This window comes from Capricornis sumatraensis, chromosome 17 (assembly GCF_032405125.1).
Source record: "Capricornis sumatraensis isolate serow.1 chromosome 17, serow.2, whole genome shotgun sequence".
Classification (NCBI taxonomy): domain Eukaryota; kingdom Metazoa; phylum Chordata; class Mammalia; order Artiodactyla; family Bovidae; genus Capricornis; species Capricornis sumatraensis.
In genome coordinates this window covers 60,698,692-60,710,918 of record NC_091085.1, presented here as the reverse complement: position 1 = coordinate 60,710,918, position 12,227 = coordinate 60,698,692, and the positions used below count along the sequence as shown (strand labels likewise).

Here is a 12,227-nt window from a genome sequence, read left to right as displayed (position 1 = left end):
GCCATGAAGTGATGGGACCAGATGCCATGATCTTCGTTTTCTGAATGTTGAGCTTTGAGCCAACTTTTTCACTCTCCATTTTCACTTTCATCAAGAGGCTTTTAGTTTTCCTCTTCACTTTCTGCCATAATAGTAGTGTCATCTGCATATCTGAGGTTATTGATATTTCTCCCAGCAATCTTGATTCCAGCTTGTGCTTCTTCCAGCCCAGTGTTTCTCATGATGTACTCTGCATAGAAGTTAAATAAGCAGGGTGACAATATACAGCCTTGACGTACTCCTTTTCCTATTTGGAACCAGTCTGTAGTTCCACGTCCAGTTCTAACTGTTGCTTTCTGACCTGCATATAGGTTTCTCAAGAGGCAGGTCAGGTGGTCTGGTATTCCCATCTCTTTCAGAATTTTCCACAGTTTGTCGTGATCCACACAGTCAAAGGCTTTGGCATAGTCAATAAAGCAGAAATAAATGTTTTTCTGGAACCCTCTTGCTTTTTCCATGATCCAGCGGATGTTGGCAATTTGATCTTTGGTTCCTCTGCCTTTTCTAAAACCAGCTTGAACATCTGGAAGTTCACAGTTCATGTATTGCTGAAGCCTGGCTTGGAGAATTTTGAGCATTACTTCACTAGCGTGTGAGATGAGTGCAATTGTGCGGTAGTTTGAGCATTCTTTGGCATTGCCTTTCTTTGGGATTGGAATGAAAACTGACCTTTTCCAGTCCTTTGGCCATGGCTGAGTTTTCCAAATTTGCTGGCAGATTGAGTGCAGCACTTTCACAACATCATCTTTCAGGATTTGAAATAGCTCAACTGGAATTCCATCACCTCCACTAGCTTTGTTCGTAGTGATGCTTTCTAAGGCCCACTTGACTTCACATTCCAGGATGTCTGGCTCTAGGTGAGTGCTCACACCATCGTGACTATCTTGGTCATGAAGATCTTTTTTGTACAGTTCTTCTGTGTATTCCTGCCACCTCTTCTTCATAACTTTTGCTTCTGTTAGCTCCATACCATTTCTGTCCTTTATCGAGCCCATATTTGCATGAAATGTTCCCTTGGTATCTCTGATTTTCTTGAACAGATCTCTAGTCTTTCCCATTCTATTGTTTTCCTGTTTTCTTTGCATTGATCACTGAGGAAGGCTTTCTTATCCCTCCTTGCTATTCTTTGGAACTCTCCATTCAAATGGGTAGATCTTTCCTTTTCTCCTTTGCTTTTTGCTTCTCTACTTTTCACAGCTATTTGTAAGGCCTCCTCAGACAGCCATTTTGCTTTTTTGCATTTCTTCTTATTGGGGATAGTCTTGATCCCTGTCTCCTGTACAGTGTCACGAACCTCCATCCATAGTTCATCAGGCACTCTATCTATCAGATCTAGTCCCTTAAATCTATTTCTCACTTCCACTGTATAATCATAAGGGATTTGATTTAGGTCAAACCTGAATGGTCTAGCAGTTTTCCCTACTTTCTTCAAGTCTGAATTTGGCAATAAGGAGGAGCTACTCCATGTCCGAGGTCAGGGGCAGAAGCCAGGAGGACCCCATGCCGAAGGGGCGGCAGCCAAGAGGAGTTACCTCACGTCCGAGGTCAGGGGCAGCAGCCGAGAGTGCCAGGCTGCGACGGCGCAGGAACAGCCGAGAGGAGCTACCCAACGTGCGAGGTCAGGGGTGGCAGCCGAAAGGAGCTACCACCCCCCGAGGGGCGAGATCAGGGCCTGACGAACTGTGACATTTATTGAATGGACAACCCACCTCCTCAAAAACAGCTCAAAGCCATTTAGAGTCAGGTCCGGGGCCTCAGGTGAGCGAACAATGCTGGGGATGCCATTCTGGGCCCCAAATGACCTTTTGTAGTTTGTGCTTTCTTCTGTGTTCCCCCAAACTTCACTCGTTTGCCTACCATGGTTATAATCTGGCTATATCTATATACTATGTAAACTATCATTTATTTCACACTTTTAAACTGATTTAGTATGAAAACTTTTAGTCTTATCTCGGGTAATAAAATCCATGAAATCATGAGTTTAGTGTGCTGGTTATAGTTCTTCCTATACAAATGGTAAAATAAGTCTAAAAAATGTTTTAAATGGTTGTCCATATACCACCTAAAATGATCTCATATATTTATTTTTTTCAAATCATCTTTTAAAATTGTATTTATTTTTGTCTGTGTTGGGTCTTCATTGCTGCACACGGGCTTTCTCTGGTTGCAGCAAGCGGGATATAAAACTCCTTGTTGCAATGCATAGGCTTCTCATTGTGGTGGCTTCTTTTGTTACAAAGCACGGGCTCTAGATCACAAGCTCAGTAGTTGGGGCACATGGGCTTAGGTGTCCTGCAGCATGTGGACATTCCCAGAGCCAGGGATCAAACCCGGGTTCCCTGCACCAACAGGTAGATTCATTACCAATGGACCATCGGGGAAGTTCCTGTCTCATATATTTAAAGTGGTGCAGGTACCACATTGAGAAATTGTGACTCTGTGATATTCATATTTTTATATGAATGTTTCACAATTTTTTAAAGTTTTCATTTCTGACTATTTATTGTGTACTTCTAAAATGTTTCTAAAGGAAGGTTTTTAAAGTTCTAAAATTGAGGACGACCTACACAGTAGATGCTCCTAAGGAATTGGCATTAACTTTTCAGGTGCAATAATGGTATTGTGGTATTGTGAGGGCTGCCCAGATGGCGCGAGAGGTAAAGAACCACCTGCCAATGCAGGAGACATAAGAGACGTGGGTTCAACCCCTGGGTTGGGAAGATCCTCTGGAGGAAGGCATGATAATCCACTCAAGTATTCTTGCCTGGAGAATCCCATGGACAGAGGAGCCTGGCAGACTACAGTCCATGGTGGTGATGGTTTAGTCGCCAAGTCATGTCCAACTCTTGCAACACGCCATGGACGTAGCCCTTAAGGCTCCTCTGTCCCTAGGATTTTCCAGGCAATAATACTAGAATGGGTTGCCATTTCCTTCTCCAGGGGATCTTCCCAACCCAGGGATCGAACCCAGGTCTCCTGCATTGCAGGCAGATTCTTTACTGACTGAACTACTAGGGAAGCCCCTACAGCCCATAGGGTGGCAAAGGGTCAGACACGACTGAAGTGACTAGGAGACGCAGGCTAAAGTTTTTAGGAACTAATGTGTCAGGATGTCTGCTACTTTACTTTTGGATGGTTCAGAAAAAAGAGAAATGGATGGGTGGGTGGCTAAACTGATAAAGCAAATATGTCAAAAAGTTACTAACTATTGGATCTGGGTGATAGGTAAACAGGCATTCCCTGTACTCTTCTTCCAACTTTAACATTTTTCATAGTAAAACCTGGGTGAGGGAACTTCCCTCATAGTCCAGTGGCTAAGATTCTGAGCTCCCAATGCAGGGGGCCCAGATTCAACCCTATGGTCAGGGGAACTAGATTCCACGTGCCACAACTAAGACCCAGCACAGCCAAATTTAAAAAACAAACAAACAAAAAATACCTGGGTGGGGGCAAGAGAAATAAAATGTCCTAAGCAACAACAGCATCCTTGGAATGAAACCATAGCAACTACTTTAGGGGAAACTGAGCTCTGAGCTCCAGTTCCAACCCAGACCCATTACTTTATGATCCATCACTCCCTGTGCAGCAAAGGATCGTGCCGTGCTCATCCAGCAGACATCTGGATTCCGGGCTGGGCTTGGCCCTGCCCACACCACTTAGCTCCTTGATACCCCTCCTGGCTGTCATCTGTACCCACTCGAAATACACAAGTTTGTCTGAATGCCTCCCCCAGCCACACATCACCAGGACATGTGGCCTGTTGATCATGCCTTCCTGGGCCTGATAGTCTGCTTTGCATTAGTCCTGTTCTTCCCTCCCTCATCAGTGCTTATACTGAGAACTGAGCGCTGTCCTGTGTCCCTATCATTTTTTAAAATGAGGTCTCTGAGGACATACCTGAGTCCTTCCAGGTCTGTGTGCAGGACCCTTCAACAGGCCCTCAAGGCTCCAAATGCCCCACCATGGCTGCCCACCCCCACCCTAGGCCCTCCATCCTCACCTTCCCTCCCTACCTGGTTTTCTCTCCTGCAGCCACATTTTTTAAACTCTAAGCTCTCACCAGCCCTGGGGCCTTTGACCTGCTATTTCCTCTACCTGGAATGCTCTTCCCCAGATTTAACAGGGCTGAGTCCTCGACATTCAGGTGCTAAATGCTCACCTCCTATCTGCAGTGGCCCCTCCATCTCTCTCTCACATCACCCTGTTTAATCTTCTTCAGAGCATCAGTCTGAAGTTGATCATCTGCTTTATTTACAGTTATCCCTCGGTATTTACAGGGAATTGGTTCCAGGAACCCTGTAGATACCAAAATCCACAGCTGCTCAAGTCCCTTATGTAAAATGGTGTAGTAGTTGCATATAACCTACACACATCCTCCCCTATACTTTAAATGATCTCTGGATTACTTTATAATACCTAATACAATGTAAATACTATGTAAATAGTTGCCAGTGCATGCCAAATTCAAGTTTTACTTTTGGGAACATTCTGGAATTTTTTCTTTGTAATATTTTTGCTCCACAGGTGGTTGAATCTGCAGATGCAGAACCTGCAGACACAGAAGGCCAACTATAGTTGTTGACTGGCTGTTTCCCCTGATCAGAACACCAGCTTCATCTTTCTTACTCATCATTGCATCCTTAGTGCCTAGAACAGTACCCAGCACACAGTAGGCACTCAACAGCTATCAGAAGATGGATGAACAGGACACCCAGATAAAGTCCCAGCAAGAACTCCTTTCCACCTCCTGCTTTAAACCTCGGGTGCAGCCTTCTGTGAGGGGCCCCACTGGAGCAGGAAAGGGTGGGAGATGCCAGGTGCAGAGGCTGGATGGAGAGTACCCCTGGGCTTTGGGCAGGCGTAGCTGCCTGAGCAAGAGTGGCAGAAGGCAAGGGCTCTCTTACCCATGTACAGATGGTCCTCATTGGGGTCATCCAAGACCTGTTGGCACAGCCACATGGAACAGGCCGGAGATGAGGAGCAGGGGAGAGGAAGAGAGAGAAAAGACATGAGCAGAGAGGAAGCAGCATCCACGTGACTGCACTTGCCAACGGGAGGGCTGTGCTTTCCACTGTTTTTCCCAGTTAAGATGAAGGGCACAGGAATGTGTGATCCAAACGGCCATCTGGAAAATAAGCGCTTTCTAGCCCAATCTACAAGGGTCCAAAGCACCCAGAAAGGAGGTTACATAAGGGAGGGGGCAGGTTCCTCCCCTGGAAAATGTCTCAGCTTGAATAAGAATCCCACTTGTCTTCTAGGAGACAATGGATCGGCTGTCAGAATTGTCAAAATTCAAATTCTGTCCCCAACCCCCTGCCCCAGCAGGAAATGATGTCCTCTTGCCTGGAACTGCTTCAGTGCCTTCTTTCTCTCTTTCACAGCCTTCCTGTTTTCACTTTATCATAATTTCTATCTTCCTCTCTTCAAAGGGCAGGCACCAGGTTGCATCCACCTCGGCTGCCTCCATGGTGCCCTGTACACGACTAGGGACCTAGTAGATCCTTAGGGAATGTCTGACGAGTGAATGAACAAGCAAGCTGTCAAAGGGCCTTGTTGGGAGCCCACACACCACAAGGCATGAAGGAGAAGGGAGATCCCGCCAGGACCCGACACACACACCAACCAAGCGCCCTTGGGTTTTCTCTAGGACGGCAACTCAAGCATCCATGGGTTGAAATTGTGAGAGTTGTTGTGACAGATGGAGATGGCCTGCAACTGCCATCTCTCCTTTTGGGAAGAACCAAAGGCAGGCTCCTGGGCTAGACTGATCCTCCCGCCTCTTGACACATCATACTCAACTTCCCCAGTCACCCAAGAGTCACAGGACAAGAACCCTGAGAAAGGGATGCACCCGAGGCAGAGGCCCAGGACAGCCAACCTGGAACCCCTAAGCCCTGCCCTTCCAGGAAAAGTCAGACCCAGGCACTTGCCTATCTAGAGTTCTGTTATTTTTCTTTTTAAAAAAATCACATTAATGTATAGGATTATTGTTGATTTTAAATGAATTAAAAAATAATTTTTAGCTTCTCAATTTTAAATCCTAATTGATAAATATTAATAAATATAACCCCCATAAGCAAAAGGTTTTGCAATCTTCAATTATTTTTAAGAGCATGGGGTGGGAGGGAGGTTCAAGAGGGTGGGGACTTTATCTATATTCATGGTTGATTCACACTGTTGTATGGCACAAGCCAATACAACATTGTAAAGCAATTCAGTTCAGTCGCTCAGTCATGTTCGACTCTGTGACCTCATGGACTAAAGCAACTATCTTCCAATTAAAAATAAATTTTTTAAAAAATGCTTCAAAGAAAGAGCATAAGAGGGTCTGGAGACCAAAAAGCATGAGAAATGCTGATATAGAGCAGTTTTATAAGTAAAGTTTTATCAAAACATAGCCAGGCGCATTTGTTTACAGGCAAATGGCTGCTTTTATGCTACAACTATACACATTTGTGTAGTAGAAAAAGAACTAGCTCCAAAAAGACAAACAGGTAAAGGGCAAGCCTCAGTACTCCTCTGAGCCTCAATTCCTTCATCTGTAAAGTGGGAGTAATAAATAGTCTAAAAAAGGGGCAAGAATTACATGCAATGACAGGGTGAAGGAGCCTGGAGAAGTAACCACCACTCAGCCCTGTAACAGGCTGCTGGAGGTGACGTGGCTCTCCCTGGGAACCAATGGTGTCGCACTTTGGTAATCACAGAGCCGAGGCTGGACCATCCCCATTCCTCCCTCCCTCCTCTGTGTCCCCCTCATCTCACCTCTACCAGCTTCACTACGTTGGGGTGGTCCAGCTTCTTGAGGATGGCAATTTCCTGGTACACCTGCTCAATTGGGCCCCTGGGCTGGATGCAGCCCCCAGGGGCTGGTCGGGTACCTCGAGGAGGGGGGCGACCTGGAGGAAACATGAACCATCCCAGAGTCAGGACAAAGAGACTCTCCTCTGCAGAGGGGACTGTAAGCAGGACAATTTATGGGGGGGTGGTGTCTCAGAAAGACTGGAGTGGCTGATGCCACCAGGGGCTTTAATCAGCCTTCTTTTCATTTGTCTTCTCTGATGCTGGAAATTAATGAGGCTGGAGACCCAGTTCCCTTGCCCAGCCTTCTGTTAATTCTCTTCTTCCTGTCCCATGCTCTAGATCACAGTGATCATCAAAAGTTCACTGAGGTACAAGAAAAAGAAGTCTGGGGTCTAGTGGAGCAATCTCAACATTCCCTCTCTGGGGCTCGGTATTCCCACTCCATAAGAGGGACAAAAATATTATTCCTTGCCTCCACAACTCATGTGGAAATAGAGGAGATAAATAAGTCAGGGATAGGAAAAGAAGTAATAACTGATGAGAGGAAAAAAAAGAACTTGCTTGGCCCAGTAGTGACTGACATTCAGAAGGTCACAATGACAGAAAGGTCCACAGTGAACACACTTATACTGCATATCACATGTAGGTGAAAAGTGAAAGTGAAAGTTGCTCAGTTGTCCAACTCTTTGCAACCCCATGGACTACAGAGTCCATGGAATTCTCCAGGCCAGAATACTAGAGTGGGTAACCCTTCTCTTCTTCAGGGGATCTTCCCAGCCCAGGGCTCGAACCCAGGTCTCCCACATTGCAGGTGGATCCTTTACCAGCTGAGCTACCAGGGAAGCCCTATTCCATGTAAGCAAGGGTCTAAATGTGACTAACAGAACCGAATGTAGATGTGTCAGCCTTGGAAAGTAAAAGCCGAGGTGCAGGTATCAGAAGTGGGATGTGGAGCAAGGAAAGGCAAGTTCAAAGGAAAGAAACCTGCTGCACCTGCTGGAACAAGAAGGAAAGTGACAATGGCAGTGACAACAGGGAGCTGAACATCCTGGTATCACCTCATTGCCCAGCTGGGGAAAGGGAGGAGAAAGGACTGGTTTAAGTTGTCCTCAGAGGAAGTCAGAAGTAAACGTCAGAAATTACTAAATCAGGAAATAATAACATAAGGATATTATCTGGCTCAGAGTTCAGATAAGCAGGATCAGGGTCCTGGTATTGATAGGGTGGGGCTGGGGGAAGTTACATTTATCTATTTTCTCTTTTTGGCTCAAGCGGACATTTTGCTCAGCTCCACTGGCAGGGAGCTTATGCTGGAGCTGCCTCTGATATGCTCACCTACACCCGATCACATGCAGTAATTACCAGCTCCTAAAAGAGCTAAAAGTGGTGGGTGGGGAGCCTATAGAGAGAGGGAGGAGTACAGCAAGAAATTTGTGACCTCCATTATACATCCTTCTGTTCTTTTGCATGTTGTAGATATAACTAAAATAACTTATGGTAATTAAATTTTGTAAATTGAGCGTTTTAAAATGAGCAATGCAATGCTTTTTAGTACGTTCACAAGGTTCTGCAACCTGAACATTTTCAACGGCCCCACCTCAAAAAAAAAACCAAAAACCGTACCTATCATCAGTCATACCCAACTCCCTCTTAACCCCAGGTTCTAGAAATCACTAATCTGCTTTCTGTCTCTGGATTTACCTATTCTGGACATTTCATGTAAGTGGAATCATACAATATATGGCCTTTTGTGTCTGGCTTCTTTCATTTAGTATGTTTTCAAAGTTATCTGTGTTGAGGTACATATCAGAATTTCATCCCTTTTTACGGCTGAGTAATACTCCATTGGCTAGACAGACCACCTTTTGTTTCCTCATTCATCTGCTGACAGACATTTGGGATTGCTTGTACATTTTGGCTATTCTGAATCACACTGATATAAGCCTTCATGTATGAGCTTGTGTGATTGTGCGTTTTCAGTTCTCTTGGGTATATATGCCCAAGAGTAGAATTGTTGGGTCATATGGTAATAGTACGTTTAACTTCCGGAGGAACCACCAGGCTATTCTCCTCTAACAGATTTTTTTTTTTTTACTTGATACCTATATTCCTTTCATAAATATTTTTACAAGAAAATGAACTTTTAAAAACCTCAGCCGGAGGTCCAGTACTAGCTTTGGGGAATCCACCCAGGGCACACTCTACAGGGGACACCATTCAGTGAGTCTTCCCTGTCTTGCCCCAGCCTCTGCACCTAAAAACAAAGGCCCGACAAACTCACGTGGAAAGCCCGCCTGTCGGATCAGTTTCTTTTTGGACAGCACCTTCATTGCCTGTGGGAGAAAAGAGCCCGCATCCTGATTAAAATGGAGAGGAAGATGGAGGGAGAGCTCCTTCCACTCCTGAGCCTGCCCAAGCTCTCAGCGCACCAGCAGCCTTGGGACCATGTAGTGAGCACCTTGCCATTGGAATGGGTCAACTCCATGGGTTATGTGGAGGCTGGACTCTCAGGGTCCCTCCAGCCTAGAGGGTACTTCTAAGGTTCCAGATCGGCTCTCCCAGCTGGGAGACCACAAGCCCTGGGATTGGCTACCACTGAATCAAGACATGAGTGAGCTGGCATGATGGGCAAGGGATATTTCACATGTGGAGAAACTGATGCTCAGCATTTAGGTCATTTGCCCGACACACAACTGGCACATGGGAGAGTCAGGATATGAACTACTGGACCAATTCCAAAGCCTCAGAAACGAGGGCAATTTATCTCACGACCAATTAGTTCTTGGTGCTATGGAGGATGTAAAAAGGGCAGCCCAGAGAAAGGATATGAGATATTTGCTGAATTTATTCACTCAATCTTCCTGAGCCAATCGCTTCACCTCCCCACTTCCCCACTTCCTTCCTAATGCACAAAATAAACATGACCTAAGAATAAAATGAGACAACAGCTAAGAAAACCTTCCAGGAAACCAAGTTCTGGATAGGAGGCCTTTTCTCTGGACAAGGAGGAGGGCAGGGAGGAGGATGTGGGTACTCACGTAGTAGGTATTGTCATTTTCATTGTAGGCCAACTTGACCACGCCATACGAGCCCTGAAGAAAGGGAGATGCCTGTGACACAGTATCTAGAAATTATGATCCACAAAATCAGGACCCTAATACAGAGGTGACAAAGTGGTAGCCTATTGGCAAAATCTGCCCTGTATTGTGTTGGATCTCCAGTTTTTAGAATGTTTGAATTAATGGCCAACATTTAAAACAGTTCAGCTATAAAAATCCAGATTCTGATGTGGATATGGAGTCATAATCATTTCCATGTGTTAACAGTTTGCCACAGTCCTCATCACTCCCTATTGTCTTATACCTAGCATGTTTTTTTCACATATATTACTCACTTGCTCTCTATTGGCATTTGAGTTTTTGAATTTTGATACTGTCCATTGATACTATCCACTTGATACTTTTGATACTGATGTAAAAGCAAAAACAGATATGAGAATACCTTAAGAAGGAAAAAAAAACAACACCAATGTTGGTGATACAGAATTACTCTGGAAGCTTTGTGAGCTTTTGTAGAAACACACAGTCTGATGTAAAAACAAAACAAAATAAAGCAAAACAGACGGGTACAAACAAAACAGATATGAGAATACCTTAAGAAGGAAAAAAACCAACACCAATGTTGGTGATACAGAATTACTCTGGAAGCTTTGTGAGCTTTTGTAGAAACACACAGTCTGATATAAAAACAAAACAAAATAAAACAAAACACTCCCCCTCCCAGTCTGTTCTCCAAGGATTCCTCGCTCACTCCCAGCTCTAGTCAGGAAGAGCTACAGTATTCAAGACATCCTTGGTAGGTACGGAAAACCAGCCTGTCTCCTGGGATAGTTACCTTTCCAATCTCATCCTTCAGTGTGTACTGATTCAGCTGTACACAATCCTGGAAAGTAAGTAGAAACGCACAGAATATGAATTGTAAATTTGTAGCAAGATACATTTTTCACAAACAAACGCCTTAACCAGAATCCAAGTCAAGAAAGGGAACATTCCTAGCTCCCCAGGAGCATCTCCCATATGCTGGCCCATGTCCAGGGTAACCATTATCCTGACTTCTAGTACCACAGTTGTTTTTGTTTTGGCCATGCCATGAAGCACGTGGGAGTTTAGTTCCCCAACCAAGGATTGAACTTGTGCCCAATGGAAGTATGGAGTCTTAACCACTGGACCTCCAGAGAAGTCTCTACCAGCACAGTTTTTTTACATTGTGAGAGTGTAATCATATAGTACGTACTCTTTTAATACCCATTTTAAAGGTTCTTCCCACTTTTCAAAAGTTCATTTTATTTACTTATTTATTTAAAGGTAAAATTAAACAATAATCCATGACTGTGCTATTCTGTAAAAAAAAATGCAAAATGATACAAGAGGAGAAAATCTGAATGGCCTTAGGGCAGAGAAAGGTTTCTTAACAGTTTCTGAAAGGGTCTCTTTTGTACAAAAAGTGCAAAATAGAAAAGGAAACAAATGATAAATTGGATTTCAATCAAAATTAAGACTTTCGCTCTTTGAAACACTACTAAGAAAACAAAAGGCAAGCCACAGACTGAGAGAAATGAATTGCAATACATATTCAAAGGACTGGTAACAGAATATATAAAGAACTCCTATCACTCATCGGTTAAAAAAAAAATTGGCTAAAGATTTGATATTACTCTAACAAAGATATACAAATGATCAAAAAGCACATGAAAAGATGCTCAGCATCATTACTCATCGGGAAAATGCAAATTAAAACCACATTTACCAAATTGGCTAAAGTGAAACAGACTAACCAAACCAAGTATTGTTAGAATGTAAGGCAAATGAAACTTTCAGAGGCTTCTGGTGGGAATTTAAAAGGTACAGCCTGTTTGGAAAACAGTTTGGCAAAACTTCTCAACAGGCATTTCCCATATGACCCAGTCACTCTACATCGAGGTGCTTACTCAAAAGAAAGAAAAACCCGTGTCTATGTAGAGAGGGGTATACAAATGTTTACAACAGCTTTATTTGTAGCAGTCAAAAGCTGGAAACCATCCAAATGCCCATCAACAGGTAAATGGATAAGCCATGGTATATCCGTACAGTCCAATACTATTTAGCAATAAAAAGGAATGAACTACTGGTATGTGCAAAAACATGGATAAATCACAAAAATCACTATACCATGAAAGAAGCTAAGCAAAAAAAAAAAAAAAAAGAGTACATACTAAATGATTCCACATATATAAAATTCCAGATCTTGAAAGCTAATCAAAAGCAAGTCAGTGGGTACCTGGGAAAGGGGAAGTGGGGGAGGGATGCATTGCTGGGTGTGCTGGAAAGGTCTGGGATCTTAATAGGGGT

At 44.0% G+C, this 12,227-nt stretch overlaps 1 protein-coding gene across 4 annotated transcripts in view; it reads right to left on the bottom strand.

The window, feature by feature from the left end:
* CAMKK2 (calcium/calmodulin dependent protein kinase kinase 2) overlaps positions 1-12,227 on the bottom strand; it is a 51,006-nt gene that overhangs the window by 18,719 nt on the left and 20,060 nt on the right. For all 4 annotated transcript variants that reach the window (XM_068989898.1, XM_068989900.1, XM_068989899.1 and 1 more), the window contains exons 3-7: positions 10,735-10,782; positions 9,879-9,932; positions 9,122-9,173; positions 6,802-6,935; positions 4,944-4,980 (exon numbers count right to left, since the gene is read on the bottom strand). In XM_068989898.1, coding sequence (XP_068845999.1) covers positions 4,944-4,980; positions 6,802-6,935; positions 9,122-9,173; positions 9,879-9,932; positions 10,735-10,782 — 325 coding nt within the window. The remainder of the gene's footprint in view (positions 1-4,943; positions 4,981-6,801; positions 6,936-9,121; positions 9,174-9,878; positions 9,933-10,734; positions 10,783-12,227) is intronic.